The sequence below is a fragment of the Mixophyes fleayi genome, chromosome 1 (genome assembly GCF_038048845.1).
Source record: "Mixophyes fleayi isolate aMixFle1 chromosome 1, aMixFle1.hap1, whole genome shotgun sequence".
Lineage (NCBI taxonomy): Eukaryota > Metazoa > Chordata > Amphibia > Anura > Limnodynastidae > Mixophyes > Mixophyes fleayi.
This window is the reverse complement of record NC_134402.1, coordinates 422173698-422200383: the sequence shown is the minus strand read 5'-3', so window position 1 is coordinate 422200383 and position 26686 is coordinate 422173698. Positions and strand designations below refer to the sequence as shown.

Here is a 26686-nt window from a genome sequence, read left to right as displayed (position 1 = left end):
GATATGAGCAACCTTACCAGGGAAATCTTCATTGATCTCATCCATCTCCAGCACAATATCATAGGGCACTCCAGCTTCAGCCAAAAGTACATTTAGCTGACCAGGCATACGACCTGCTACTGGGTGGATACCGAACCTAGGAAACAGCAGATAACAGTAGATCAGTCATCACAGAGACACATAATTACCATTGGTAGAATTATTTTTTATTTATAAAAGCACCAACTTAGTGTGCAGTGTTGTACAGAGTGATGGCAGAATCATGGCAACAGACTGGCATAATAGATCCAGAGAACTCTGTCCTCCAGGCAGAGCTTACAATCTAAAGTGAGTGGGAGTCATCACAACACAATGAATGGACTAAGGGAATGCTTTAGTGGGTTTAGCCAGTACCACCTTGTACCGCTAGATTAGACTTTGAGGCATTCTGTGGCTGCCAGGCATATGAAAGCTACCCTGGTGAGGTACGGTTGCTAACAGGGCATATGGACTCAGGACTCGGGCACCACTAATACCCAAGCATGTTACATCAGTACAAATGAATGAAAACTTGGAACAGGTAAAAAATGTGAAGGGAGAAATATGCAAAATGCATATATTCTAACGATCTAAGAGAGGGTCCACCACCCAAACTACTGACGATACTTCTTTTGCCGACAAGTACGCTTGTCATCCTGGTTATAGTCTTCAGTTGCTCTTCAACGGCTTTACAGAACCATGATCATTGCAGCAGCACCGCAGGGTAGCCGAGCAGGAGTGTGCAGAGCAACATGACAGATGGTAAAGGGAATTCCAGAGTACCCTGCTGTACAGCACAGGCTTCAGAACGCAGAGCAAGACAGAGCGCGAGACTACCTTACATAGACAGAATGGTTTACCTTCTAGCGGAGTCTGTATACTGAATATGATTTTGCACAGCGACTATATTTGGTTGCCAGTCTGACAGCAGAAAAACTGAACTGAGCAGCTGAAAAGCTGCTAAAGGCAATTGCCATCACAGTATGAATTTATCTTTATTCCCCATAAACATTAGCTTGGCAAATAATAAAAAAAAAAATATGGTGGAGAGCCCTTACATTATTCTGTCTCTATTTTGATAGTAAACAGGTTCAACATTAAGAATTTACAGATACAAGATAAATCTGTGGCCCGGATAAGGCATTAAGAATCCTGACCAATGATGAATTGTGTCAGCAAAGACTACTTAGAGCTATATATGATTAAGCTTCACAAGCCATTGTACAGACTACGGCACATTACACGTGTGCTAATCTAAAAATACAGCTAATAACAGGGATGTAATTTAAAGGAAAACTATATCCCACTTGGCAAAACACGGCATAAACGCACAGAGAATAACTATTGGGAACACTGACGGTCACACAGGAACACACTCACAGCTCATAACTCTGTATCAAGAGTACAAGACATTATTTTCAAAACACTCATCAATGTTTCATTGAGAACATTTACATTTATTTTCCATTTTAATAAAAATGCAAGAAATGCCAAAAAAAAAAAAAAAGTGTAGGTTCTGACATTTAGCCATCAAAATCTATTCACATTTAACTATATTTAAATATGAAGAAACCAAATGTAAATATGGCCAATGTGACATGCACGTGGTTTAATTTAAAAAAAATCTATTTATTGGAATTAATTCTCTAGTACATGGAATCTCTGGACTGAACACCACAGGGCTGCCCCTACACTACAATAATTAATTATCCACAATAGAGTCACATAGAACAGAAGTGACACACAAATACCAACTTTAAATTTCAGTGTACAAATAAGCTATCACGTATGTGTGTGCTACATGAAAAAACAGTCAGTATTTAACTTATGTGCAAAACAGAAAACTAATTTGCACCCCTTGTATTGTAACATGGTTTTGTCCAGGAGACTGAAATAAGAAGTTTCTTAAGTTAAGATCCTTAATGAATCAGGCCCAAGTATATCAATTCAGCTGCCAGCCTAAGCCTCACCATCCTCCTCCTCTTCTCTACAATTACATTTGACATTTATTACTTTTTCAGGGACATTAAACCTTGTAATAATGCTGCAGGCCACTACAATAGTCCTTTACTGCCGCAAAAAAATTTTTTAAATCATTCAGCCATAACAAAGCAGATAATGTATAAAATGCATGCACATCTAAGAAATCAAGAAATAAAGTAAAGAAATTAGTTTAAAACATGTAACACACACACACTAGAGTAGAACAAACATTTCTCATACATTAGCGAGCGCTACCAGTACAACAGATTGGGTTGGTAAAAGCACAATGCATCAAACTCGCATGTGTTACCATTTTTCCAGCATACGTGTGAATGAACATCGAATATGAATAAATATTCGCATACAATGAATATCCACATACACACACACATATTTTTTTTTATTTTTTATTATTGTTTTTGCATAGAGTGAAACCATTATGCATTTAGATCCAATCTTTGCAGCCTTCTTAGAAAACCAGCAAAATGTACAAGTTAAATCGTACCAATGCCGCCTCAATAAAAATACATTGAACAAAGTATTCATTACCGTGCTTCTAAAACGATTCATAAGAAAATGTTCTATCAAGTGTAAATAATGGAGTAAGACTCCAAGAAAGAATTGCTTAAAAAGGCATTTTTAGTCATTTCTTATTAAATATGATTTATAGTTTTGCCTCGTTTCCAGAAATACATATTTATTTTATAGGTCTTTAATAGAAGGGAGCATACATTGCTCATACATCTGGCATACTACTGCAGATATTATGTGTTACAAGTCAGCACAACAGGACACAATACTGAGAGATTGCATGCACATTATGTCCAGAAATCAAAGCGTAACAATGGATGTCTTATATATCTCCTCTGCGACTGCCACTCCCTAAAGCCATTTTCACAAAAGCATTTAACGTTCTCAATCCATTATGCATCTCTGCAGAACTGGGTGAAATTAAAGATGGGTGACATAGAGATTTAAGGAAGAGCGGAATCTGATGTCTGGCCCAACGCTTTCCATCTGATCCTGGTTTCAAGTAGCAAGATTCTTATTTTATCCAAGGTTTGTGGATTACAGAGAAGAGATACAATGAGCAAGACAATTCACATGTATTCGTCCCGAAAATCAACCATTGTGTTCATGAAATTATAGACTATGCTCCCAAAAAACAAACAGCTGGCAGCAGGATTTGAAATATAATATAATATAATATAATATAATATATATATATATATTTATTGTTTCTGCTTACATTATGAAGGACAGGGGAAAATTCTACGCAGGAGATACGTGATGGTCTTGGCAGTATCTGGCACCACCAGACAGGGAAGGGTTGGAAGTTGGACGTCTTCTTAATAGATATCTCAAGCTCATGCAAAGAAAATCTAACCTGTGAAACCCCCATGGTTAGAGCACAGGCTTGATAGGGTATAAACCAGACATAACAAACAAACAATCCTATGTAAGAGGCATCAGAAAAGAATCAGAAGTGTCAGTATCACAAAGATCGGACTAAATATATGATGGGGAAGATGGAATTTATAGACAGCCTGAGAAAGCATTAGGTGATCTACAAAACAAGGTAAAACAGTATTTACTCAGTATAAGAAATAACACAGACCATTTATCTTCATCTGAAATGAATGTCTGTTATAAGATAGAGTCCAAAATATATGTAACCGAGATATAATAATGGTTAAAACTTGATGTTAATATTTTACTTTTTGCAAAGGTTTCACAAATACATTATCCACCAACTAAAGATACCTACACTTTTTCCAAACTCAAAGCTCCCAATTAATATAATGATTAGACATGTTATTGTTTTTATCTACTGCGTTACGACTGCGCTTTGATGGGGCACTTGCGTTGGAGAGAACTTAAACATTGTTGGCAAAGATGGTGGCTGCATTGTAGTAAAAAGGTGGCGTCAGATGGGAGAGTAAACTACTCTTTTTTAGTTATGTACCAAGTTTTTAAAGCAGCCGAGTGGACAGCCATGGTGACCGTCGCACACAAGCTGCCAGAGGACAGGAGAATGATTTGTGATGGGAGCATCTTATGAAGGGCAGAAGTGTCAGAGATCTGAGCCCCGAGGTCCTGCTGCTCAAGGGGACGGGCAAGTTTACCATTAAACATGGGCGGACATCTAAAGCCAGACACGGACTACAAGAATGGAGGAAAGGATATCAGTGTGTGCTCCTTCTAACCTTCAGTAAAAACAAGGCTAGAATTGCATACACTTATATTAAATAATCTGTCCATTATTTACAGCAATAATGACATCAGTTTTTTTGCTCCTTTAAAGTGGGGAGAACAGAGAGAACAAAAATGAGAATAATTCAAATTAAACAAATATGTAAACAATGTTCATGAATGACAACAGTATTCCAGCAATTATTGAATTGTATATATAGTTACACAATGCCTTATTAAAGCTACTCACGCCCTCTCACTGTTCACCACTCTGCATGAGGTCTATGTTACGTCACTCCAGACTACACTGTCCAATGACACTGAAAGTTGGAGAGACATCTTAGTGGTATGGCGGCCACATAAACCATCACCTGATTTCGCAGCCTTCAGCAAATACTGTTATGTAGATGTAAAGGCAAAGGCTGTAAGCATGTTACACAGATGTCCTGCGTGTGGTCATTCAGGACACTATCTGCGGCCCTGGACAAGATGTCAGCAGAGAAGCATGCTGCACACACCTCTACCCCTCAACTGCGTCACCAGTGTGTGAACGGGCACACGCGGATTTACATTGTTGGCTGTACCACGGTGTCTCCACCTCCCTCCACTGTTCAGTGATGGGGGGGGAGGGGGCAAATACTTCATGTTTTATGCTCTCTATCCCCAACAGTCACTGTAAGAGCTGTGTGGATAAAGACAGGGGTAATTTTAGATAATATATAAACACACTTTGGGCCTGATTCATTAAGGAAAGTTAAGTAAAAAATTGAGTAGGAAAGTCTCCTGGACAAAATCATGTTACACTGCAAGGGGTGCAAATGAGTATTCTGTTTTGCACATAAGTTATATACTGACAGTTTTTCATGTAGCACACAAATACTTGATAGCTTATGTGCAAAATAGAAAACGAATTTGCACCCCTTGCATTGTAACATGGTTATATCCAGGAGACTACTTACTCAATATTTTTACTTAACGTTCCTTAATGATTCAGGCCCATTAGCCAGAAAGTTCACCCCCCTCCCACATACATTATTGAAAAGCATTGCTGCTCGTCAGTAATGTCATACACACAAGCATGACCCCCGATGACAATTACTAGGAGGAGCACTATTAAACTCTATAACGAGGGAAAAGCCAGGCGCTCCAAGCATTCTGGATAGCAGACCAAGGGGTATATTTACTAAACTGCGTGTTTGAGAAAGTGGAGATGTTGCCTATAGCAACCAATCAGATTCTAGCTGTCATTTTGTAGAATGTACTAAATAAGATAACTAGAATCTGATTGGTTGCTATGGGCAACATCTCCACTTTCTCAAACATGCAGTTTAGTAAATCTAGCCCTATTACCCAATAGGAAAACTGAAAGAAAGTGAGAGAGAGGGAAAGTGAGAGAAATAAAGAGAGTGGTTTAGAGAGATAGATACATGCGCACACATGTATATTAAATGATGTTAATGACAATGTGTGAGGTTGGTACGGCTTGGCGTCTGGTTTTCAGTTTCCTAAATCTGGATCACATTTAGACTTTGTACTTTTTCTTAATGAACTCTGAAAAAGGCAGTTGTAGATTACATAAATCATCTGACATATGTTGTGATCATGGCTACGGCTTAGAGGTTTGTCTGCCTTTTGGGCTCTCTTAGACAACGGCAAAAGCTGTAGAAGGATGTGCTGGACGTGTTTGGAGAAATGTCATTTTTCAAGTAGTCCTAATGTACAAAGAGATGGGATGTATTTTGAGCACATGAAGGATATTTTTGTAGCAGGAAGGAAGCAGAGTAAGAATAAAAAGAAAACTATGTCATCTATTTAAAATTCAGGATGGCGGGAGCATTAGCGGAAGCAAGCATGTGGCATACAGCACAGCAAACCCACCAGACGTGCAGATAGTAGTACAACATGGGACTACAAGTCCCAGCATGCCCTGCCAACCAGCGGAATGTTCGTAGTTTCACAACAGCTGTGGTAGAGTAAAACAAATGAATAATATAAAACTAATTCTTTGATTATAACCTAGATGTGAAACTGGGTGAGCAGCCCCTTTATGTGGCTCCTGTGAAATCTCATGTGATCAACAGCCAATCAGAAGCCTGCATTGTAGAATGGTGGTTTATACCTTTTTATAAGATGCTATTTTTTGTTATTTGCGGCACGCAAGTACGGTAGTTGCATAAACAGTACACAAAATGGGGGGACCTTTTTCTTTTTTTAAACTAATACAGTACAAAATAAGTAATGCAACTTTGTTTTACAAGAATGCTGCCAGAATTATTAACCAAGATCATTTCACTATTACTTTTTGTATTATCAGAACCTTGAATTTCCCCTCCACGTTTAAAACTCAATTCTAAATTTACCAAGCTATACATTATGGTCACTGACCAGAATGGAGAGAATCAAATGTCAAATTAGGAGTATACAGCCTTAGACTGAACATACAATACTGTGTGAGGGCTTAAACTACACCTTTATGCCAAGGTGTTTGATGTAATTATTACACACTGCTCTGACCGTTATATGTGTCGGGGTTTCTCTAACCCAATCCTCAGGCGGCCCCAACAGTGCAGGCTTTCCAGGTGACAGATGATATAATTAGTAGCACCTGTGGGTCTCTTACAATGTATCACTCAGTAATGAATACACCTGTGCTCCAGCAAGGAGATATGGAAAACATGCACTGCTAGGGCTCTCTGAGGGATCCCTGATATATGTGGATTATTTTGTATAATTGTGATACTTTATGGTAGGTAATTTTCATTACTCAGATAGTTAATACATTACAGTGCTATACCATAGCTCTTATTTTGTCTTCATTATAGACAGGTATGGGAGCCATTATCCAGAATGCCTGGGACACAAAGACTGTAATGGATAGGTTTTATTTCCTGCAATTTAGACCCACATGCCTAAAATATAGTAAACTACAAATGTCGGCCCTCTTCCACCACGCTGTATTTTCCTCCCAAACTCTTTGTTCAGCAGTGCTCCTCTCAGTAACTGTAGGAAGTAGTACTTGGTAATCATGCTCATAGAAATCATCCCCGAGACACCGCAATTTCCTTTTTCTCTTTCTGATTTTCCAAATGTTTGAATAACAGGTTTCTGGATAAGAAATCCCCTACCTATCATCAGCATTTATTTATAAAGCGCCAGCAAATTCCGTAGCGCTTTACAATTGGGAACACACATTAATAAAACAATACTGGGTAATACATACAGACAGAGAGGTAAGAGAACCCTGCTCGCACGCTTACAATCTATGGGACAATGGGAGTTTTAAACACAAGGGCATGTGCTACATCATATTGCACATTGGATCAGCTAGAATGCAAAGGTAAAAAGTACTGAGTGGGCTCTGTGTGTAGCAATGTTGGTCAGAGGGTTGTTGTCTTGTGTTAGCTGTGTAGAGGGAGGTAATAGGGTAACCCAGGGAGATTAAGAGGGTGGCAGAGGAATATTATAAGCTTGCCTGAAGAGGTTGGTTTTCAGAGAACGCTTTGAGGTTTGAAGACTAGAGGAAAGTCTTACTGTGCGAGGGAGGGAATTCCACAAAGTGAGTGCAGCCCGAAAAAAGTCCTGTAACCAGGAATGGGAGGATGTAATCAGAGTGGAAGAGAGACGCAGCAAAGGTGTTGAGTTGGGAGATATTTTGAGACAAGAGAGGGGATGTATGTCGGTGCAATATTGTCTACGGCCTTGTATGTTAGTAGAACAAATTTTATATTGAATTCGTTGAAATACAGGCAGATAATGTAGAGACTGACAGGAGTGGCTCAGCAGAGGAAGAACGGTTTGCAAGGAAAATCAATCTAGCCGCTGCATGCAAAATAGATTTCAGAGGTTCAAATTTGATTTTGGGAATACCAGTAAGGAGGGAATTGCAATAGTCGATGCGGGAGATGATGAGTGCATGAATTAAGGTTTTTGCAGTGTCCTGTGTGAGATATGTGCGCATTCTGGAAATGTTCTTTAGATGTATGTAACATGATTTAGATATAGAGTTGATGTGGGGAATAAACGATAGTGAGTCAAGGATTACACCTAGGCAATGAGCTTGCGGGGTGGGATTTATGATCATGTTATCAACAAAAATCGAAATGTTAGGCAGGAAGCTTCTGTCTTTGGGTGGGAAAATTATTATTTCAGTTTTTGAAAGATTGAGTTTGTATTGGCGAGAAGACGTCAAAGATGAAATGGCAGAAAGACAGTCAGATGGTGAAAGATCAGGAAAGGATAGATTTGTTTATCATCCGCATAGAGATGATATTGAAATCCAAAGGAACTTATTAGTTTTCCTATATTGGTTATCAGGACCCATCTAGTGTGAGCTTGTGTTATTGTTTGATATTTGACATTTGCTACAATACAATTGAATCATTTTAAATAATTGAAAACAGCAAAGAATTTTATTTAGCAGGGATGTCACAAGTGTATCTAATTGTAGGAGTGGTTCTCAAGCTTAATTAGCTTAGGTTAAGGAAAGAAAAAAAATAGTTGAGGGAACATGAGATCATCCCTTTAATATAATGTTTGTACATTTTTTTTTTCTTTTAAATTTCTTAAAAATATATAGAGTTTTTGTCACCTTAAAAAGAAGCATCCTCTTACAAAACGTCCTCTTGTTGAATAAGAGGACCATCTACGTTCTGCCCATTTCTGTGCCTTGTCTGCTTTTAATATTCAAGTGATTTCCTGAAAGTTAAGCCCCTGGATTTTGCTGTGAAATCCGCTGTGCTAGGAACATAACAAGTTTATGTAACTAAAACCTTCCTAGATTTGCAAACACACCGCAGATCTCTGGTGTCAGCTTTCTGAAGTTTGGACAATGAAATAATACACGATTCTAGGAGATTTGGAAACAGCACCACAGTTGTACAGGATACGTTGTGCCAAACATAAGACTGATGATGCTAACAAATACCACTTTTAGTTTAACCTTTATTAAAAGGTTTTTTCCGCTGCACTTCCCAAGGCACCAGGAAGTTCAAAACTTTTACTTAAAAATTCCCATTTTCCAAGCGTTGGGAATAGGACACTAATGCGACGGTTCCCAAACTGTGCGCCGCGGCTCCTAGGGGTGCTGCGGCGCTGTCTCAGGGGTGCCGCAGGCCAGCCATAGAAAAAACCAAACAAACAGAAACACTTACCAATCCGCGCGCCGCCGGGACCCAGAATCCTCCTCTCTCACGCAGCTGTCATATCAGTGACAGCTGCTGCGTGAGAGAGGAGGAAGCTGGGTCCCGGCGCCCGGCGGATTGGTAAGTGTTTCTGTTTGTTTGTTTTATGGCTGGCGCGCGGCAGAGGGGGCAAAGTGAGAGAGGGCAGAGGAGGGGGACAGAGGAGAGTGACAGCGTGACAGGAGGGGGACAGAGGAAAGGGACAGCTGTGGGACAGAGGAGAGGGACAGCGTGACAGGAGGGGGCAGAGGAGAGGGACAGAGGAAAGGGACAGCTGTGGGACAGAGGAGAGGGAAAGCGTGACAGGAGGGGACAGAGGAGAGTGACAGCGTGACAGGACAGCGTGGCAGAGGAGCTGGGACAGCGTGACAGAGGGCAGAGGAGCTGAACCAGCGTGACAGAGGAGCTGGGACAGCGTGAGAGAGAGGGCAGAGGAGGGGGGACAGCGTGAGAGAGAGGGCAGAGGAGGGGGGACAGCGTGAGAGAGAGGGCAGAGGAGGGGGGACAGCGTGAGAGAGGGCAGAGGAGGGGGGACAGCGTGAGAGAGGGCAGAGGAGGGGGGACAGCGTGAGAGAGGGCAGAGGAGGGGGGACAGCGTGAGAGAGGGCAGAGGGGGCAACGTGAGAGGGGGCAACGTGAGAGAGGGCAGAGTGTCTGGATGCAGTGGGGGCAGATTGTCTGGATGCAGAGGGGGCATTTTTGCATACAACTAAATAAGCATTTCTGTCCTGACCCAAATACTTATTACAATTTTTTGACCCAACTACTTCTAAAACAGAACTGCTCGGTAATTATTTTGGAGGGATGCCTTAAAAAAATTATGGAGACTCTAAGGGTGCCGCGAACTGCAAAAGTTTGGGAACCACTGCACTAATGAAATAAGTTAGTTTCTTTTATGACCAAATATGCTAAAAAAACAAAAAAAACAAACCCAAAAACTTGTCTTGCTACGACAGCGTTGCGCTACGGTAACAGCATTTTGAAACCACTAGACTCTAAAAACCATAACCATACAGTAGTTCCATCAGCAACTCCTTCATAGTAAAACCTACTGGTAGGGTCTGTAGATATCAGATGTACAAAAGCAGCCTAGGACAGTGTAGCGTGTTATGGCTATGGCCAAATCTGAAACAAAGCATTTGCGTGTCGGAATCTGCCATAAGTCACAGAGTCCTATTGACAGATGGGAACGGTTTCTTGGCTAAGTATGGGCATGACTAATTGATGACAGCCGTATGTCTGTGTTGGCATGTTTCCAGGAGGGATGGGCGTATGTGAGTGTGTGTCACTGTGTCTGGAAAGCGAACAAGACATGGTCCTGAGGCAGTGCAGAGCTACAGAAACCATAAGGGGGCAAGGAGCAGCTGCAGACAATGAACACCGTGGGAGCACCACAACATGATGAAAGACCTAGATTAAACAAGAGGTTCCTGTCGCGGTTACATAGTAATTGTATGAAATAAATCTGTATTTACAGTTTGCGGTAAACAGACAGGGCATGTAGAAGTCATTTACAATGATTAGGTAGAGTTTAGACACATCTAGCTGCCGGAGTGACATATTAAATCTTTGATCAGGTTTCCACTCTCCGCAGATCAAAGTGCATGGCAGACGTTGTTTTCATTCATTGTTTCATTGACTTTTCATTGCCACTTAGGGCTGCGCTACTCAAGTGTCAAACGAGTCAAGGAAAAAACAGGCTGCGCTTATCAGTTTAACAAATAGACCTTTCCGTCTCTTCAAAGTAAATGTGCATCCACTTTTCTTAAATAAATGATGTATTTCTACAATAGCAACCAATGCCACCAGAGACTAGGTAATGCTCATCGCCACCAGAGACTAGGTAATGCTCATCGCCAGCAATGTTATCAGAGACACACATACTGCAAGAGCAGATACTATACTGACGGTGAAGGGAATGGGTCTGTCTCTCCCACATTTTCATGCAGTTGGTTGACCATGTGTTGAAATGATACAAGCAGAGGCAGACCAAGACTATGTCATACAACAGTAGCCATTGCTAGGGACAGTTACTTCTAATATCCAAAACTCAAGACGTAATTTGCCATTTTTTTTATAACAATTAGAAATTTTAATTATTTTAAATTATTGAATGTGCGAAGTGCTTGAATTGATTTCTTCGGGAATGTGCCTGCGTGTGCGCGAGTGTCTGTATACACATGCGCCAGGGCATGGGTGTGAGTGTGGGGGGTTGTTTTAGTGAGCACAAATTAATTCCCACACCACAATCTTATGCAGAAATAAATACATTTCAAACAAACGTGCGTCACATACGTACCACTTCGTTCAAGTAAGTTGAAATGAGGACACCAGCACTTACAAACTGCATGGTCCCTGCACACACACAGTTCAAGTGTCAATCCATACGGACATCACCAACTTGACATCAAATATAAGACGTCTACACCTTTGTGTGATCTGCCTAAAAATATGTTTTCTATAAATACATAATAAAGTCCCAAATGCCCTGCTATCCAGCGTTGTTCCCTGAAGCTCATCAGCTGCCTGGACCTAGTGTATACAACATGGCATCTATGTGCTTGAATGAGTTACATTTCATGCATAGGAATGATTTGGACTGTACGAGTAATACGAGGACACACGACTATAACCCAAAGGCAGAGTTAGAGAGCGGTGCATGGGGCCGCACTGTATACATTTCTAGGAAGAACGCAAACACCTAGAAGGGGTATTAAGTGCATGAACCAGAGCAGAAGCCCAGTATCCGGAGAAGTGTAAATCCAGCAACTTCTGCCAGCCCTACAAATGTTTCCTTTCACTGACAGCTAGTGTGAGATAAGCAGATGGTCAAGGATGGACCCCAAGGGGTTTGAATGGGAAGTGAGAGAGTGTAGGGGGATAACTGCCAGGAAACAGGACGTGCGGCACTGAAGACTGGCTGACAAGTGCCTGCAAGCAGGAGAAGGATTCAGCACAGCCTGTATCACTGGTGTTCCCAGTGTGACTGCTGGAGGCGGGAGTCCGCATGCAGAGGGGGGGGGAGGGAGTTATAATGAACTGTTTGACATTTGCAAAACTCTAATTTTAAGACACCTGTCAATGTGTTTGATGCTTATTAATGTGACATGATTCCTTTGCTCTTCATAAGGGGTGAATGATTAAATCTGTCAGGCACCTACACATAGTTTTGCTGGCCGACCCAATATTCATGTACTAGTGAATGGAAAGAATGAGGGCTAGATTTACTAAGCTGCGGGTTTGAAAAAGGGGATGTTGCCTATAGCAACCAATCAGATTCTAGCTTTCATTTATTTAGTGCTTTCTACACAATGACAGCTAGAATCCGATTGGTTGCTATAGGCAACATCCCCACTTTTTCAAACCCGCAGCTTAGTAAATCTAGCCCTGAATGTTGGCTCCGCTTACAAAATACCTGCCTCCACTGTGTGCAGGTGACCGTTCACAATTTGGCTTTTTGGGTAATTTACAGGGTTTCTAACAATATGTGTGTGTGGAGTTTGACACATATTCCTGTAACATCGGTTGACAACAATACATTTAACCATATTGTGACATTAAGATTTTGAACTTGTAGAAACAAGTTCATTTTGTCCACAGGTCAACTTTGCAGTCACTGAGTCAATTCTGAGTAAATTGTAAGAGAGTTTGGCTAAGACCTCAGCCCACCAAGCACTGAGAAGCGTGTAGAAGAGATAGAGGTTGTGTGCAATTATAAGAAAATGTATTCTCTGCTTCCAGGAACAGTTCAGTTACAAGTAAGCAATTTACATTGCATCCATTTACCCAGCTGTAACTTTCCCTTCGAGGAAGGGAGGGAAACTAAAGATTAGCCGCTGACATGCATAGGGAAAGAGGGAGAGATAGTTACAGGAACAGTCACAACTGGTTTAAACATTAACTAGATTGATAATGAGCAGCACTGCTCCATTAAGAAGGTGGCTCAATATTGTAATACAATTAAGGACAATTACAAATAAAAAATTGTAGAAGTGCCACGCGTGGTGATTAAATATGGAACGTGAGCATACTGATTGACACAATATTAAAACTAGAATATCCCCTGTAACACACCCCCCTCCCTCTGCTCCATCACATCTCTCCACTCCACCCCTGTAACACATAATACTTACTTGTCATGTGTTGAGCGGGTCTTCCAGGCACGAGAGGAGACTGATTACGTATCATTGTGAGACTAAGCTCAGTAGTACTACAGTGACAGTCTGGCAGTCAGCAGAGTGTAGTTCACTCATTCTGATTCAATGTCCGAAAGGGGGCATGGCAGTCACTGGGGTCACCCCCCACCTCCGAGGCCACAGGCGCACCACCATTCTGCTCTCAAAAGAGCAGAATGAAGCATGGAGAGCAGAATGAAGCATGGAGGGCAGAATGAAGCATGGAGGGCAGAATGAAGCATGGAGGGCAGAATGAAGCATGGAGAGCAGAATGAAGCATGGAGAGCAGAATGAAGCATGGAGAGCAGAATGAAGCATGGAGAGCAGAATGAAGCATGGAGGGCAGAATGAAGCATGGAGAGCAGAATGAAGCATGGAGGGCAGAATGAAGCATGGAGGGCAGAATGAAGCATGTAGAGCAGAATGAAGCATGGAGGGCAGAATGAAGCATGCTCCTGACCACCATGGTTTGTGGATCAGTGTTTTAGGCAAAAATATTACATTATTTGCCATTAAAAGGAAGAAAAAAAAAGGAAACATTTTAAAACATTTTGGAAAAAGATGTGCTCAAGACATGTACCAGCTGGTGAGTGCTCTGCTGGGGATTTGCACCTACCTGACATGTTTGCCCTGTTCTGTCAGCATCTTCACTAAATCTGCAATGGGATATTGAGCTTTGGCAGCACACAGACCATAACCTGGAAAGCACCAATGTGAATATGAATTAAACATGGTATATCATTTTTATTTTCACACATACTTCTACAAGCAATATAAGCAGTGTGTGTAAGTTTCTCTCCAGTAGCCCCTAAAACACTTCTCTTATGTTGATCATAAAAGGATGTATCCGATTTCATATTCCACACAGCTCAGCCCTGTATAAAATTAAATGTTAGAAATTACTACCACCTGGAATGAATAAATCCACCCACTTTACATACATTTTACTTCTGATTTTAATAATAGTTAAAGCGCTTTAATCAATATGACTGTTTCTCAATATCCACAAAACCCTTAGGAGGGGTAACTTGCAGGTACTGAAGGACTGATACAAAGATATACAAGGACTATCAGCAGCACTATCTAGATGCTTCTGATTGGCTGATTTTATATTGACCCATTCAGCTGACAGTACTTCATTCATTAGTGTTGTTATGGTTATATTATAGTACTGGCAGTCTACTTGCATTATTTATTTGTCATTTCCATATAGACTGCTACAGGACAGATGACTGCCATTGGATTTTGAAAGGGGTCAATAATGGATCTGGGGGTGTTTTTATTTAATTACCTGTTATATGGAAAATGTGACTTTCAAAACCACTCTCTCGTGTATAGGACACTTCAGTACATTATTATACTGCGTATAGTATACTGCGTACAAGTGGAGCGATATGACTTCAGATTAACTAACACCGTGATACCGTCTATCTACGATATGGTTAGGCGCAAATATTCGCACTTATACCTGTTACTCAATTACTTCTCTTTTGAATGGAAACATTAGGGAAAAAGGGCGCTCATGGTGTACTATTTAACAAACCATTAATCAAGATTTAGAAGAGAAAAAAGCAGCTTATTTGTATATGACTTGATTGAAGCTTTTCTTAATGGATTTTCCCTATTGCTTCCGTTTTTAGATCTCTTCCACAGCGGGTTGTGGCTTATTGGAAGAAAGGAGCTGATGATTTGGACATTGAAATAGGACTTATCATATATTCTTCGTGATTACTTTTATATTCACTTATCCACACTAATATGAGCGCTGCTAAAAGACCCACAATATTTTGTACTTCCTCTTGAGATGCATCCAATTGAGAATACAAACATAAGTATGCGTTTCTTTATGTACATCTTTTTTTCTTTTGAACTAAATGAGGTCCACGGTGTGTAAATACCTGTCAATCAGTCCAGAAGAACCATAACGTTCTAGATGTTTAAAAATACCCCTTCTTAGTTGTTCTGTATATATTATGTCATCCTGTTATTTTAAATTATATATAATAAGGGAAGGTACCCCTTAATCTGTCTGAAGACCAGTCCTAGGGGTACAAGGATCACATGTTCAGAAACCGTGGTCAATCTGAATGTCACTAACAGCCGTCATAGAGGAGCCCATTGGAGGTGCAGCTCCCATACCAGGTAAGGGTGTCAGAAGCAGTATTTACAGCACACTCCACTCCTTCCTTATAGAAGAGTTAGTAAATCTACCCCATAGGCTTCTTATTAGATGCACATTCTCAGCAGCTGTCCTTATTCTCTGGGATTTGTAACCTAATATTAATTTAAGATAAGCATTTAAAAGCAGCTACGGGCACCTAGATACACTTCGGGTGTCCCATGGGCAGTTCTCTAACCTTCAAAAGAGCCGCACATTACCCTTAATCTGAATAATAAGCCACATCAAATATTTCATTACAGAAAAACATCCATCTGTAATAACATATCAGCAGTGTTACAAGCAGACAGATCTGACAAGGCCAGAAGGAGCTGGGGGCCGCAGGCAGAGGGTTCTGGGGGGGGGCCGCAGGCAGAGGGCTCTGGAAGGGGGCGCAGGCAGAGGGCTCTGGGGGGGGCGCAGGCAGAGGGCTCTGGGGGGGGCGCAGGCAGAGGGCTCTGGGGGGGGGGGCGCAGGCAGAGGGCTCTGGGGGGGGCGCGCAGGCAGAGGGCTCTGGGGGGGGGGCGCAGGCAGAGGGCTCTGGGGGGGGGCGCAGGCAGAGGGCTCTGGGGGGGGGGGGCGCAGGCAGAGGGCTCTGGGGGGGGGGGGGGGCGCAGGCAGAGGGCTCTGGGGGGGGGGGGGGCGCAGGCAGAGGGCTCTGGGGGGGGGCGCGCAGGCAGAGGGCTCTGGGGGGGGGGCGCGCAGGCAGAGGGCTCTGGGGGGGGGGCGCAGGCAGAGGGCTCTGGGGGGGGGGGGGCGCAGGCAGAGGGCTCTGGGGGGGGGGGGGCGCAGGCAGAGGGCTCTGGGGGGGGGGGCGCAGGCAGAGGGCTCTGGGGGGGGGGGGGCGCAGGCAGAGGGCTCTGGGGGGGGGGGGGCGCAGGCAGAGGGCTCTGGGGGGGGGGCGCAGGCAGAGGGCTCTGGGGGAGGGGCGCAGGCAGAGGGCTCTGGGGGAGGGGCGCAGGCAGAGGGCTCTGGGGGAGGGGCGCAGGCAGAGGGCTCTGGGGGAGGGGCGCAGGCAGAGGGCTCTGGGGGAGGGGCGCAGGCAGAGGGCTCTGGGGGAGGGGCGCAGGCAGAGGGCTCTGGGGGAGGGGCGCAGGCAGAGGGCTCTGAGGGAGGGGCGCAGGCAGAGGGCTCTGGGGGAGGGGCGCAGGCAGAGGGCTCTGGGGGAGGGGCGCAGGCAGAGGGCTCTGGGGGGGGGCCGCAGGCAGAGGGCTCTGGGGGGGGGGCCGCAGGCAGAGGGCTCCTGGGGGGGGCCGCAGGCAGAGGGCTCCTGGGGGGGGCCGCAGGCAGAGGGCTCCTGGGGGGGGCCGCCCGTTGCCCATCACTGCTGTACACAATACAACAAAACACCTGACTCTTCAACATACAACCATCAATGTATAGTTTACAAGAACTTATTACCTGGTGTAATAATGATGTTATTTGCCTCCTTTATCAATTCAACCGCATTATCCAGATTTATTTCGGTGTGGGTACCGGTGATTTCCATCGGCTTACCCCCTGCAGTAGACGTAGTTCCATAGCCCCCGAGGATGACGTTAGCAAGGGATCGGTTCATGGCCTAGTGGAATACAGAGGCAATAAGGAGCCAGAAGAGATACGCACTCTTTATTACATTCATAAAACAGACACTGCTAAACTTCATACGTCTCAGAAAGCTCCGTAAAGCCATCTGGTCCTATGGAAGAATTCAGCTTGGTTGCACAGGTTACCTAAACTACTAATAATGTAACACAATACACTGATTCACAAGCTCAGGATTATACCATCAAAACTAAAGATCACAGGGATAATGTTTAGTCTGTGAATGGGAGTTAAATGGTATGTACGGTATGTGGCAAGACAATTCTCTCTCATTGAAGAAAAAGCCCCTTCACATACTCCAGTGGCTGGCATAAATGGGTATTAGCTTGATTTTACTTTGATACAGTTCAAAAGGGGTGAGAATAGACAAAACATTACACAGACACTAATCTCTCGAAAAATTATACTCTGTAATTTCACGAAAGACATTTTCCAACAAAATGCCTTTTTTCAATGTACATTCAGTAACTGGATTACAGAAATCTACCTGCTACCTACTCACAGCGAGGAATGTCATCAGTGTACACATGGCTACACTAACAGAAGCAGCCAGCCTACAAATGTGCTGCTATAGTATGCAATGGGCACACATTACATGTCAGATTCCTTCATTAAATAGCAAAATTGCACAAGACATTTTAGTGAATGTTTTCTATGATGCATTTTTAATTTTTTTATGACATTTTTTGCATGTTATCTGCATAATGGGCCTGATTCAGAGTTGCACAAGTCCCCAGAATACGTACTGCACAATGTCCACAAAAAGCGCTACATGCATATACACGTATGCAGAGTTACATGTATGTACACTAGCACCTGGAAAGTACAGGAAGGAGCGATCTAGCAGAAGCAGAGTATAAGGAGGGCCTTTTTCGCGTAATTGTGACCAGATTGCAAACAGGAACAGAGACTCAGATTGCATGTTAAAGCCTTATCCATTGTGGTTGCCTGAGGGCTGGTGCAAATACACACCGATGATGACTGCCAGCACTAGCTAAGCGGCTACTGATTGGTGGATTGCAAATTTAACTTTGACGCGGATAGGCGCTTTCTTCATTGATTGTGTATATATTATAGGATTATGCCAGGATATTTTATTTTTATCCTTTCATTTGTATGCGTAAGGAATATTATATCTACTGTCTTTTATCAAGCCTAATAGCAAATATGTTTTCCGCTATCAAAACAATGACCAGGTTGTATGTAATCATGATATAAACCTGCAATGCCTCGGACTCCACAAACGGTCATACACACACTAGTGTCACAGGAGGCATTGTTTAGTGTAAATTACGCCCAGCATGTGTCCAATTCAGCATCGGGCCGTCTGTGTCTCTAGGTCCGACCACATGCTCAGGTAACAAAAAAAAAAAAAAGAAAACCTGACAAAGTGCAACAGGTTGCTTTGAATTTTTAAACTGGACAAAAGATAGTATACAAGATAAGCAGCCCTGTGCGTTGTTATTGCTGTCATGAACAGATATTAGCTGTTTTTCTTTTATATAAAACAATAAATGTTGAGATACAAATATTATTATTATTATTAATTTTTATTTATAGGGCGCCACTAGGTATCCGCAGTGCCGTACAGGGACAAACAAAGTACAATACAAAGGTGAGACAGCACGATACAGTAAACAAAATGCACAGTAACTCAGAGATCTCAAAGCACAGCTAGAGGGGCGGGGGAGGGGAGAGGGGAAGGTCCCTCATACGGCGGAGCCCAAGAGGGCACGGAGGGCAGGGAAACCCCAGAGTGGAGAGGAGGGAGCAAGAGGGAACGGGGAGGAGGAGGGCAAGGTAGCTGGAGAGCAGAGTTAAAAGTGGTGAAGACAGGAGGAGAGATGACCCTGCTCAAAGGAGCGTACAATCTAAGGGGTGGGGTAGACAGACCGAGAGACACGAGGGAGGGAGAGAAGGAGGATAAGGGAAGGGGAGTGTCCACCCAAGGATGGGAGGGGTGTAATTAGTTTATGCTCCTCCTCTATCGGGACACAGATTCAAAACCCACCACCCATTAAAGCTCTCTCTCAGGGTACCAGCGGCTGAAATAAGGCAATGAGACGAATCTGCCACACATACAACTTCTAACACACTTCAATTGTCTCCGATATGTTATGGTTTCGTTATATGTTCCTGTATTGTTAATATCATAAGTTCACCGACTGTACAGCACTGTGGAATAGGTTTGCTATCATTACTATAATAATGGTTACACTAATCTTTTTGTGCATCAGAAAATATGAATTCATGGTGACTGTTCTACTTTAATAAGCTGCAACACCCAACGTCATTATCACAAGAGTGAGATAAATATTATCAATGATGTCAAGCACACAAATAAAGCATCGCGTGCATGGCGAGCATGCAGGGGACACCAGTAAATGTGTGGCAAGCTACATACGCTGTCACTGTGGCCCCAGACTGACCTGGCTGACTATCAGCTTATACGCATCTAATCACTCTGTGTCTGCATCATCAGACACAAGAGTACCAAACACAGCAGAGGAAGCCCCAGTGGCCGGGCTCCCCAGACACGCACAGCATTGGATAATACAACAAATATGCATGCAGCCTGCCATAAGAAATGTTCTCCGACAAAGAATGCTGGAGCAATCAAAATATTTCGACTGTCACCTCCTCATCTGCTATAGATTATCTCCAGCAGATAATCCTGTACGCTGGGGCCGCTCGCTAAGTGAGACTGTTATGTAATGTCTAATGCTGCCTCACTGTGGCGGGACCAATTTAGGGGGGAGAAAAAATGGTTCAATAAATAACAAATACATAAAATTAAATAAAAGCATAGATAAGAAATAAAATATCTACACCGATTGCTTTCACAGATGGAAAAGTGTATAATAAAAACATCAACAACTTACATGTTACTGGTGTAAAACATAAATAAATAAAAGAAAACTGAACTGGGGTTACCCACCCACTGCAAAGATAATAATGAGACTGATGACCGCATTACTACTATAACCAGTAATTGGCATCACCCGGCCATGTCTCAATTCACATTTGTGTCTACTTCGCTAACATGACCATTTTTTAGTATCTGACCCCAAATGTCACAGATGGCATGCGGCTAAATTTTACATATCTATATAACATACAGAGCACTGCATCTAGTACATAGGACAAGGAAACGTTACTATGTACATAACACACAGAGCACTGTATCTAGTACATAGGACACGGAAACCTTACTATGTACATAACACACAGAGCACTGCATCTAGTACATAGGACAAGGAAATGTTACTATGTACATAACACACAGAGCACTGTATCTAGTACATAGGACACGGAAACGTTACTATGTACATAACACACAGAGCACTGCATCTAGTACATAGGACACGAAAACTTTACTATGTACATAACACACAGAGCACTGCATCTAGTACATAGGACACGGAAACTTTACTATGTACATAACACACAGCCCACTGCATCTAGTACATAGGACACGGAAACGTTACTATGTGCATAACACAGGCCTTTTAGTGGTCACAAATATTAATTCAGGATAATATTAAAGTGGATGCTCCTGAAGCTGGTCAGGGTGTGGCAAAGCCTCTAATTAAAGCCATGACAAGCAACACGGCTAAATGTTGAATTCTCAAAAGTGTCGCTATAAATTTGTGGCCATGTCAGCAGGAGAGAGCAGTACATAAAGAGTGACAACTCCGTAACACAACAGAGGTATCAGATCATATCTTCATGGCATTAACGCCATTGCAGATACAGGATCTAATCAAAATAAATTATTAACTATGGCATCTGGGGCAAACCCCCACAAAAAATGCATACAGTTAGTAAATGTATTTGTGGATAGCTACTACTGTGTTCTTGGTACAGCAATGCAATTTTCACAATTACTAAGAATAAGTCACTAAGCTCTTACTAATTTATAAATGTGGATATGCAGGAAATAGGCATTTGCACTGGTAAACAGCTATACGTATTACCAGGATTAGTACTAATAAAAGCCCCATCTATAAATCATCCTGACGGCCTAACAGAAACCAGCCCCAACCTACAGATCTCTCAGGACACTATTAGCAGTTTGGCCATCATTAGTTTTTATGGCCAATTAGAAGCGGTGGAATGCTGGACTGCAGTGTGGTCCTGTAGAGCAGCCATAACCCACCATAAACCCAGAAGGTTACTACTGAACAAACTAACGCTCTTCAACAACCAACTAACTACTTGGAAACATAAACAAGCCCAAAGGCAGCCCCCTTAATTATTCTGATTTTAACAAGACTTAGCAACTTATCCACACAAATCAACCAGTTAAAAAAAATTAGAATTAACTGAATAACCATTACATGACTTGGAGGTAAACAAATGTTGTGTTATCTGTACGCTTTAAAGTAAACCAATTAAAGATGACACTGATTAAAAGCACACAATGTAGAAAACGGCCACAAATTTGATGCAGATCCCCTCAATTTCCTCATTTACATGCTTCCCCTGCTCATCAAACCACGGCTGACATCAAAGCACACAGCACCATTTAACCCCTCTGCTAGAATCAGACACCACTTTTCTTTGCCGGGAGAACCATCAAAGGCTACAAATTTACTGAGTTCCCAACCCCCCCCCCCCCCCCCCCCATAGCTCTCATCCATTCCCTTCTGCATAAAATGCTTTACAGCCAGGCTACTTCTCACATGTGTCAATGACAACTTTATTTGTACTATACAGATCAGGGCCGTGTAGCTGACAGTTTGAACCTTATGTGGCCCCAACAAACCCGAGAGCCCCATAGACTCTGGTGGAGGCCTCAATATCTGAATAATATTCAGCTCCAGATATAGAGAAGTTACACCATGATTTCTTCCAACTACATTAAGAACATTAATACAACCACATAAAATGTGCACCAGACAGATGGAACATTTGGCACTCGCTGACCATGTCCTGTTAGATATAGTGGTCATAATAGGGCCGAATAGGGAAACTACACATTAACACAAGTTTATCCTCCAATCAGATTTGATTATTTTAGTTGCCCATGGACGTGAGAGATGACCTCAGGTCTGTGCATTGGACACAATCTACACACTGGTCCTGTAAGCAGGCATTTGTCAAACATTCGACATCCCCTTACACTTGTTTGGCAGAAGCTGCCTGACCCTTGACATACAAGGTCACTACGGTTTCCTTACCACACACATGATGTAGGACAGGATCGCTCCAGAGGAACCGATGAGAGCTCCAACAATGGTCAGCAGGTTGTTGTTTAGCAGGAATCCCTCAGCGCACAGGGCCCAGCCAGAGTAACTGTTCAACACCGTGATGACGACCGGCATGTCAGCTCCACCGATGGCTGCAGTTAGGGTGACGCCCTGCGGAGAATACACAACCAAGTGCATGGGTAACTCATGGGCAAACTATATAGGAAACACACACTATCTGCATTTCAATTTTGTTTACTAAAGCTGGACCCTTGTAACTTATTGCATTACTTAGGTGTAAGTGATGCATACATAACTCCCCCAGATAGGAACAGCTCTCCTCCGACAAGGAACCTCGGGATTATTAATGATAACCAGGATTTAATTAGCTGTGGATTTCAAACTATTAGCACAGCCCTCCATTGTCCTTAGCACAGACACAGATCATAGTCATGTGACTGGGGCCAGAGGCATGTATAGGGCAGCAAGCGGTGTGTACAAACAGGGACACTAACAGTCAGCATTGAAACATACAATGTCTCCTGTACGCGAGGCAGCCGTGTTGGGAACTGAGCAATACTCCTAAGAATGCATGCCTCCATGACATCACTGGATTCTAGTGATTTGATTGGCAGTGGTGCCATGAATACTGCACAAGATATATAAATGGATGATTATGTTGACTACATTCAGTGCAGGGTCTATCCCGTCTGCACCCAAGAAGGTATGACTGTTCAAAGTGAATGTTGTATTGGATGCAGTAGGGACAACATACAACCACTGTAACAACAGCTATTTATACATCTGCACTTTACTCTCTGAGAAATTAAGAGTCCATGTTTAGCCTACGGGTATTACTTTCCATTCAGCAAAATCATTTTTAATGAGAGCACTGATTGGCCTTCAGGCAGAGACTTACCATGATCGCAGAGAGGGCAGACACAGAGCCCAGGCATGCAATTCCGGTTGTGTAACTGGGGTCCAGCATGTACGGAATCATCCCACCAGCGCTGGCTGCGAGTAAGCTGGCATTAAGTACGTGCCTTCCCGGCAGCATGAGAGGGGCAGAGTTTAGGATCCCTGTTTATGGAAAGAAAGTATGAAGAGACTTAGAAAATAAAGCAACACTCGCAATTACCATCAGTAAAATAGGAGATGAACGCACACAAACTCCCTCAGGTTAAATACCTGCAAATTACGTACGGTGTGTGCAGACACCATTGTGGTGGGGGCTGTCTAGCCTCTCAAAAAAAAAATTTATGCTGCTTTAGACTTTATTTCTTGGCGATTTCTAATCGCAATTAAGGGTAAAAAGTAGTGACATATTTTGAATTGGATTTTCCACACTAGTGAAGATGTTCATAAAATATTTTTAATGACAAAAGGGGTAACAAAAACAAAACTTTATAACTTCAGCATCTTGCGACTTGCTGTAACGATCATGTTATTTTGATTACATTCACAGAAAGCTGCTGTGTGACATGAATAAGATTTTATATCAGGAACTGCTTGTAAAGAGAAACCTTTAGCAGCGCATGAAACCAGCCTCTGCCGTAGCCTTCAGCATATTGTTAGTAAACAATCATACGGTATTTCTAGCCGACGTGTTATATTTGTACTAGTGTACGGGATTTTTTCAGGCCATGGCTCCAATACAAGGAAGCTGAACATGATTGATGGTTTCCAGACCAGTCCTGAACTAGGTGTCAGATTTGAAGGTTCATCCACTTCAATGACTATTAAGTCAGCTTGCCTCAACCACAGGCATTATATAGGCGAGGATCTTGCAGTTGCACGTGCCCATGTGGCCAATCTTGAAGCAGATCCGGACTTGCATGAGGCCAGATCTTAAACACAGGTCCTGAGCTGTACAAACCGTAATCCAAAAAATAGTTCTATAAAGCTACTAGATTCTCTGTCCACAGTGACCATCTTGTAGCTATTCATAATACAGGGTGTTGCAAAACTACACATCCCAGAGTGCACAGCTAAACAACGGCTGGACCCCAGTTGTGAATGAACACTTTTGGTAGTTTCACCGGCAGTAACAGATTTCTGAAATGTTTCCAAAGTGCAAGGGGAAAGAAGCCATACACAGGGTTAGATCATTAATACAGTAATGGCCAAAAGTTTTGAGAATGACAAGTATTGGTTTTCACAAAATTTTCCGCTTCATTGTTTTTAGACCTTTTTGTCAGACATTGCTATGGTATACAGATGTAAAATTACAAGTATTTCATAAGTGGCAAAGGCTTTCATTGACAATTACATTAAGTTTAAGCAAAGAGTGTTGACCCTTCTTTTTGAAGAACTCTGCAATTCGCCCTGGCATGCTGTCAATCAACTTGTGGGCCACATACTGACTGATGGCCGCCCATTCTTGCTTAACACAAATTCTGACAAACTTTTGTTTGTCCACCCGCCTCTTGAGGATTGACCACAAGTTCTCAATGGGATTAAGGTCTGGGGAGTTTCTTGGCCATGGACCCAAAATTTAGAATGTTTTGATCCCTGAGTCACTTAGTTATCACTTTTGCCTTATGGAAAGGCGCTCCATCATGCTGGAAAAGGCTTTGTTCATCACCAAACTGTTCTTGGATGGTTGGGAGAAGTTACTCTTGGAGGATGTTTTGGTACCATTCTTTATTGATGGCTGTGTTCTTAGGCAAAATTGTGGCCCAGAAGTTGATTGACAGCATGCCAGGGTGAATTGTGGAGGTCCACAAAAAGAAGGGTCAACACTGCAAATATTGACTCTTTGCATAAACTTAATAAGACAAATGACAGCTTGGAGAGCAGAAACGTAATGTTTAGTCAGCAAATACAGAGACTGCACAATATTAGGTATATTACCTACCTACAAGTAGATGTCTTACATGGAGTTTAAAATAAACTAATTAATCACTCAGGTCCCTTTTCAACCCCCGTCAGACATCAACAGCCTTTTTGCCGGCACTGTTTTAAAACACGTGTATTGTATATTTTGTATATTCCCGTTAATGTATTTCTACAAATGTGAACACACCAACTAAATTGGCAAAGGGATAATGGAAAGGACCATGTGTTGTGAATTAATTTGTGCTTGGAAAAGTTTTCAGGGACAATACGAGAACAGAGAGGCTCCAGAGGTATGAAAAGCCAGAGAAGAAAAGGTTGGCGTTTCCTTGGTTTTTGTTTGGGGTATAATTTCATTTTTTAAATTACAGCTGTACTGAACCATCAAAATAATGTAATTTTCCCAAATCCCAGATAGTGGAATAAATAATCTGTTTATGGCTACAAGGTCTGTTTCTTTAATACTGCTTTTAAATGTATTATTAGATAGATGGTTCAGAGAGCAATTACACAAATGTCTAGGCTTAGAGAAGAAGACTTTAGATGTGCCAAGGTGAATTATTTGAAGATGAAGCAGACATACGGTGAATGGCATTAAAAGGACAAGGAGAGGAACGTTGACTTTGGGTTAACCCTTTACATTATATATATTTATCTAGCGATACTTCAATATCACCTATATCAGAAGTGTCACTCGGATGAGAGATCCAGTTTTCTGTCAAACAAGCCCAATTAACTGACTTTTAAAGTTGAATGAGCATCATCAGGACTCTGGTAACAGGCTGAATGTATGCCTGAAAGACTATAAAATGCCCCAAATAGGTTCCAAGAAAAGCATTTAATCTGAAGCAGTTTTGAAAACTTAACTGTAAAGTTTGAACTTGTTAAATAGCAAGCAGAAAAAAAAAACCAAAAAAACCCTGTACAAATAAAGTTGGACACACAATTAACTACAGTAGGGATTCATACCCCAGAGTATTGTACATAGATCATGCCATTGTATCCTATATAGGTCAGTGCTGTGTGTGGCAGACTGACCGTCACAATTTGGTAGCGCTTATTCCCACTTCTACATAGATGCAGAGGAATGATAATTGTGTGAATAAACTGCACTGAAAAAAATATAATGGTCATTAAACCAATCCTTAAAAAAAAATCTGAAAATTAAATGTTTGTACAACTAAGCACCCAGAGGTAAAAACAGATTTAATACGAGTTTGTAGAGATTTTGGAATTTAGATGCAGAATTTGCCCGATATGCAGAAATACACTTTATTACCCTCCATCTTATCTACAATTCTCTGCTTTATTCTGGCTGTTTTCAGCAGACAAGATAAAAATGAACATTTGCGGGTAAATGTATCATCC

At 42.3% G+C, this 26686-nt stretch overlaps 2 protein-coding genes across 3 annotated transcripts in view; one reads left to right on the top strand and one right to left on the bottom strand.

Moving 5' to 3' along the window:
- Positions 1-26686, top strand: part of PAIP1 (poly(A) binding protein interacting protein 1) — a 239709-nt gene that overhangs the window by 83132 nt on the left and 129891 nt on the right. The window lies entirely within an intron of this gene.
- NNT (nicotinamide nucleotide transhydrogenase) overlaps positions 1-26686 on the bottom strand; it is a 77053-nt gene that overhangs the window by 3753 nt on the left and 46614 nt on the right. The window contains exons 16-20 of the mRNA XM_075183762.1: positions 23403-23563; positions 22475-22654; positions 17109-17268; positions 14166-14247; positions 18-136 (exon numbers count right to left, since the gene is read on the bottom strand). Coding sequence (XP_075039863.1) covers positions 18-136; positions 14166-14247; positions 17109-17268; positions 22475-22654; positions 23403-23563 — 702 coding nt within the window. The remainder of the gene's footprint in view (positions 1-17; positions 137-14165; positions 14248-17108; positions 17269-22474; positions 22655-23402; positions 23564-26686) is intronic.